Raw genomic sequence first — 6,120 nt, forward strand, 5'->3', positions numbered from 1 at the left:
TAATTTTAACTACACTTTAACTACACTTTAATATGGGATTGCCACTTTAGGTGACTTCCCTTTGTATCCCATAATGAGTAATTCTACAGTCTGCACCAAAAAAATAAAAATAAAAAATCAAAGCTGGATATTGCTTGCTGAAATCAGTCTGGGGGATTCCAAAACATTGATTTTGCTTTGGGAGTATTGTTTCTATGTTTCTCTAATCAGCCCAATTAGCCTGTACCTCTGTAAATACCCATCTTTGTTTTTCCAGGGGAAACTGATTCTATGAAGGGTGTATCCCCTAGACTTTCATCAGCTCAGTAAACTCAATTGTTCTGATACCACAATTTTCATTTCACCATAGTCATGTCAAGCAGACACATTGCTTTTCTCAACAAATACTTTTTATTGCCACTGGCTAATGCACATATTAGTCAGTTTTGGTGACTCCAAAGTTATTTTACAGATTGCATTCATAGCAAAATAGTTTTCATCTACTGAATGAAACAGATGACCATGTCTGAAGGAAGCTTTTTATTTTCATTCCCTTTAATAATGACCTTTTTTGCCATCAGTTTGCAGCTGACTTATGGCAACCCTTAATCAAGGTAAGAGACATTCAGAGGTGATTTGCCATCACCTGCCTCTCTCTAGAGACCCTGGTCTTCCTTGGTGGTCTCCCATTCAAATACTGACCATGGCCAACCCTGCTTAGCTTCCAAGATCTGAAGAGATCAGGCTAGCCCAGGCTATCCAGGTGAGGGCAATAATGACTTACTTTTGCTCATCTTCAGGACTACATGATATAACATCACAGCTCTTAGGATATGTATTATAAATGTAATCCAATTTAACCAGGATTCACAAAGATATACACAGAGAACCTTCAGTTTGAGATTTTATTAAGAACATCCAGAACCTTCATATTACTTTCCAGGTTTAATGGATGGAGCTGTGATAACAATCTGTGCTGCAGCTTTACAATCAAAACTAGGTTAAACTGAACAAACCTAGCAATATATCCAGCTTCTCAGTAGTAATGCACTGTTGAAATGATATCAACGTACTCAGTATGATAACAGCATTTGAACACATTTCAGATAAATGAACATAATCCAATAGGTGTACTCCAGCATCTCTGTGTACTTCTTAGATTGTATAAAGTAGTCAGTGTAGGCCACAGTGTACATTCTCTGAGGAGTATTTTAAAACTCTCCATCCAAGCCCATGGAATCCTAAGGCATATCTCTTGGACTACATGCTGCAGCTGTTTGTAAATTCAGATTTCTTGAGCCAGTCTGTACCCCATTCACACTTTTCAGCATTCTAGGGCCATTGGGAAAATACTGGATTTGGCGTGGTGTCTTCACTAAACTCCAAAAGTCACAAAAAGTATTTGATGACAATGGAGTTAATGTAGCGTCACCTGAGAAACATGGAATGCCCAAGAACATACAAAGATGCATCCTTCCCCCTTCAATAATTACTGCAGTATTTAGGACCTTTTGTCACAATCTTTCTTCCATTATAAAGAGGGTCACTATGCTACTGCCAATAAAATATATTAATATATGGCTATTAAAAAGCTCTTTCTGTTCCCTTGCACTTTTATTTGATGTAAAATATTTTGTACTCTGCCTTTCCATATGCTTATAGATATATAACAACCCATAGTTCCTTCTGAAAACCCAAGTCCTTGTAACAATGCTGTAATCTATTCTCTGATAATCTTTAAAGTTACATCACAACAGCTGAATTTCATTTTCAGCTCCCACACTGAACAAATACTGAGAAAGGAAGAGTCAGATTTCACTCCATTAACATCTGCGTTCTGGATGAATCCTAAAAACTTTCCCAAATAAAATCATCTTCAGAGCCCTTCGAAACCACAGATAAAAAAATGCGTAAACAATTGGGTTAAATGTTGAATTCAAGTAGCCAAACCAAACCATCGCATCAATGAGAACAGGGGGTGTTGTGTAATTCATAAAGGGATCAGTAGCTGTGCAGAAAAAGAATGGGAACCAGCAGATGAGGAAAACACCCATCACTGTACCTAAAGTCTTTGCTGCTTTTCTTTCTCCACTGGGTGAAATATGATGCCTCATTTCAAATCTTATTTGCATTTGACTCACAGCATTCCTAATAGATCTCGCCTGTCTTTGGGCTATAACATATATCTTCCCATAGACACATAACATGACAAATCCAGGGATGTAAAAGGAAACCATGGAGGCCACTACCCCTGATGTTTCATTGAAGAATACAAAGCAGCCTCCCACACAATAGATGAGTTTGTAGAATTTCTCTTCTGCTCCTATCATGTTTAGCTCCAGAAAGATCATCCCAAAGCCAAACATCGCAGGGACGGTCCAACTTATGGAGATCATGATTAATATAACACAAGTGTTTATTTTTGATTTGTATCTCAGCGGATCACAGACAGCGTAGTAGCGGTCAATAGAGATAAATGATAGATGGAAGATGGAAGCTGTACTCAGCATGATGTCCATGCCGGTGTGGAGTTTGCAGAAGAAGTCTCCAAAATACCAACAATTCTCAACTGATCTCACCATACTGTAAGGCATGACAAAGCATCCCAGGAGAAAGTCCACAGAGGCCATGGAGAGGATGAGAAAATTAGTAGGGGTGTGAAGCTGCTTGAAGTGTGATATTGAGATGATAACACTTAGATTGCCAGCTATGGTAGCAAGGATCACACACACCATGAAGACGTACATGGAGACCCGTACATGAATTGACCAGCTGCTCTTTATGCAGGAACCATTTATGGATTCACAGCAAAACTGCATACTTCCAAAAGAATCGGATTCATGCAAGCACATTAGCCTCAGTCTGATGGGTAATGCTTGTGCAATTCTTCTTTTACGGTCAAAACAGAAACTACTTTGTCTGTTGCCATGCAATGAAGGCAAAGTATCTGCCAAGAGAGAAGTAGAACATTAATTTTATTTATTTATATGAAATGTTTAGCCTGCATCATAATCAGCATTCTAGAATCAGCATGCAAATAATACAAAAACAATACAATTGTAAAAAAAAAGAGAGAGATTTAAATATCTGGTAGCATAAAATAAACAGCAAAATATTAATTAAAATAACAATATAACTATCTGAACCGGAGGACAGGCTTTTCTGTCCAGGTGTATTACAATGAGGCTGGGCTATTTTACTGGGTAGGCATGCATGGGATTTTGCTGTTGTTGTTGGTTGTGTTTTGATCAGTATTTTTAATTGTTTTATCATGTGCTCAGGATTTGTGAATGGAGAGAAAGTGCCACCATTCAGCTTGTGATATGACATCGGAAAGGAACAGGCCAGGTCATTTCTGAAATAAAGTTAGAAACTGGATAAAAGACGATCTACATTCTTTTATCTAAGAATATCTGGAGTTGAATGGCCACCACACTTCAAGCACCACATTTCAAGCACCTCAGGGATGGAGGACTTCACGTTTAAAGAAATGCTGTAGCAGCTGATTGGCTGTACCTTTGAATGCCTCAGCAGGAGGCAGAGGTGGGATGCATCTGAAGAGGCTGGAAAGCCCCCTGAGTTCTTGTGAAATGATGCAGTCTGGCAAGAGGTTAGGGGGCAGGAAGATGGCATGCACATTATACCATGCCTTCTTCAAAAATGTCAGGGCAAGAGTTGAAGAAGAGGCTCCATGGTACCTTTTTCGGCATGTGGGGTGTGTGTGGAGAGAAAGCGGCTGGGGAACAATGTATCCACTAAACCCTCCATAACAGAAGCCATCAGGCTGTTGAGACTGGTCCAAGTTGAGGATCAAGTCTGGTGGAAGGGGTGGGATAGGTATTACCAATGATGACTTCAGGATGAGATTTACAACTGCTTCCTTTAAGGCAGCTGAAACTATCCTTCCCATCAAGGAATCATCAACGACGCCTGCACCCAGCTGGGCAGGCCCCTTCAACAAGAAGTAAAGAGTCAAAATGGTCACGGGTTAAACACAGAGGTGCAGGTCATATCTGACCAAACTCAGTGATTGTAAAACAGAGGCAGGCAAACAAACAACTGTAGTGTTGCCAATTTAACACTTCTAGTGGAGATATTCCTGCCAGCAATCCCCTCCCCCTCTCATGTGATGTCCCAGAGACTCTCAACCCCCAAAGACCCCCATTTTTGTCACAGCTTGTTACCCTTTTTTGGACATGTCTACCCCTCAGTGTGAGCCTAGAATCGATAGAAGGAGCCTGAATTAAAGTGGTATTAAAAGGTTTTGCCAACGTTATGTCAAAGGAGGAATGGAATGCAGATTGGATGGAAAGATTGGATTTTTATGTTCCATTGGCAACACCCCTTCCCCTCTCCATCCCAGGCAAAAAGGTATAAAAAGTTCCCCGCCCAGCTCCCATTTTGTTTTGGACTTATCCTGTTACCCCAGCCTAATGGTTGGCTCCTCATCTCTCCAATCTCAACTGTTCACTCCACAGACGTTGTGCTGCATTTCACCTGGGGTAGTTTCCCACAAGCACTGCTCCACACTCACTCCTCCCCATTGCCCCGATGGTACGTGTGAATTTCACACAAGTTGCTGCGTGGCCGCATTTTGCACCGCAGCTTCACGCGATTTTCCCCACGTCTACGCAATTCTCAAAAAACAGGACTGGGTAATTTCCCACAAGCGCTGCTCCGCACTCACTCTTCTCTTTGGCCCGATGGTACGTGTCAATTTCACACAAGCTGCTGCGTGGCCGCATTTTGCCCGGCAGCTTCATGCAATTTTCTCTGCGTCAACTCAATCCTGTTTTTTGAGGATTGAGTAGACACGGGGGAAATCACACGAAGCTACGGGGCAAAATGCAGTCGTGCAGCAGCTTGTGTGAAATTGATACATACCATTGGGGCAAAAGGGAGGAGTGAGTATGGAGCAGCACTTGTAGGAAATCACCCGATTGAGTAGACGCGGGGGAAATCACACGAAGCTACGGGGCAAAATGCAGTCGTGCAGCAGCTTGTGTGAAATTGATACATACCATCGGGGCAAAAGAGAGGAGTGAGCATGGAGCAGCACTTGTGGGAAATCACCCCTGGTCAGTTACAGCTCCCAAAGCAGCTTCTTCACTGTTCAGAACACCCCCCATCCCTTTTCCCCTGCTTCTCTTTGGGAACAGGCTCATATGTTTCTTTCTTTTTAAGGTTTATTCCCCCTTTGATGTTGGCAGGTTCCCCAGGGAAAGGTTTTTGTGCTTTATTTGCTGTTTGGGGCTTTTCCACCCTGTAACTTTGATTTTGTTCTGCTCTTTGCATAAATTAATTTGGTTTCTCCTCCCTTTATAAAATAAAAACTGTTCTCCCTCCCCCTCATTTTTCTACATGTTGATCTGAATGTGGACCTTGGCATACACAGGCTAAGATCCCAAGTACTGAAGTACTCCAAACACACATTTTGTTCCCTGCTAGCAAGAGGACCCCTTTGCTCATTAAGGCCCTGATCCTTATATACCAACTAGGAATAAGGATCGTTGTAAAAATAAATACAATGAGATCTAGAAAGAGGCTCTGGGAGAGTGCCAAGGCCTTGGGTACTCAGCGTCAATTTGCTGTGGCGACCTCCTCAAGCCCCACCCTCTCCAGGCTTCACCCCTGAAATCCCCAGGAATTTCCCAGCCTGGAGTTGGCAACCCCATCCCCTTCCCAGCTAACCATCATCCTACCATTTTCTGCCCCTCTGACTGCAGCTGTCTTTTGCCCTCCCTCCTGGAGATCAGTTGTATTTCTAAGTAATCTCCACCACTCACCTGGAGATTGGCAATAGTGGTTCTCCCGGAGAAAATGGCTGGTTCAGAAGGGTGGAGTCTATGGAATTGTACGTGTCTGAGGTCCCACCCCTCCTCAAACCTCACCCTTTCCAGACTCCACTCCTCAAATCTCCAGGAATTTTCCAACCTGGAGTTGGCAACCCTATCTCCTTCCCAGCCAATCATCAACCTGCCATTATCTGCTCATCTGATGTCAGCTTTCCACCTCTTTCCCCCTCCCGGAGATCAGTTGTAATTTTCAGTGATCTACACCAAAGTTCCCTCTAAGCTGAGTTAGTGTGAGCTAGCTCACAGTTTTTTAGCCTCCGGCTCACACCTTTTTGTCTGAGCTCGG

At 42.5% G+C, this 6,120-nt stretch overlaps 2 protein-coding genes across 2 annotated transcripts in view; both read right to left on the reverse strand.

The window, feature by feature from the left end:
• Positions 1–1,802: 1,802 nt before the first annotated feature.
• Positions 1,803–2,798, reverse strand: TAAR1 (trace amine associated receptor 1). Its single transcript, XM_015411316.1, has one exon. The coding sequence runs from the start codon at positions 2,796–2,798 to the stop codon at positions 1,803–1,805; it is 996 nt and encodes a 331-aa protein (XP_015266802.1).
• A 38-nt stretch (positions 2,799–2,836) lies between these two features.
• The window catches only part of VNN1 (vanin 1), a 48,772-nt gene continuing 45,488 nt past the window's right edge, over positions 2,837–6,120 (reverse strand). Inside the window, exons 8-9 of the mRNA XM_015411317.1 lie at positions 3,824–3,931; positions 2,837–2,926 (exon numbers count right to left, since the gene is read on the reverse strand). Of these exons, the coding sequence (XP_015266803.1) occupies positions 2,837–2,926; positions 3,824–3,931 (198 nt within the window). The remainder of the gene's footprint in view (positions 2,927–3,823; positions 3,932–6,120) is intronic.

The sequence above is a fragment of the Gekko japonicus genome, unplaced genomic scaffold (assembly GCF_001447785.1).
Source record: "Gekko japonicus isolate JY-2015 unplaced genomic scaffold, Gekko_japonicus_V1.1 scaffold2263, whole genome shotgun sequence".
NCBI classification, from domain to species: Eukaryota; Metazoa; Chordata; class Lepidosauria; order Squamata; family Gekkonidae; genus Gekko; species Gekko japonicus.

Excerpts from the sequence above, each read along its gene's own strand:
- TAAR1 (XM_015411316.1), bottom strand. The coding sequence starts at position 2,798 with ATGCAGTTTTGCTGTGAATCCATAAATGGTTCCTGCATAAAGAGCAGC.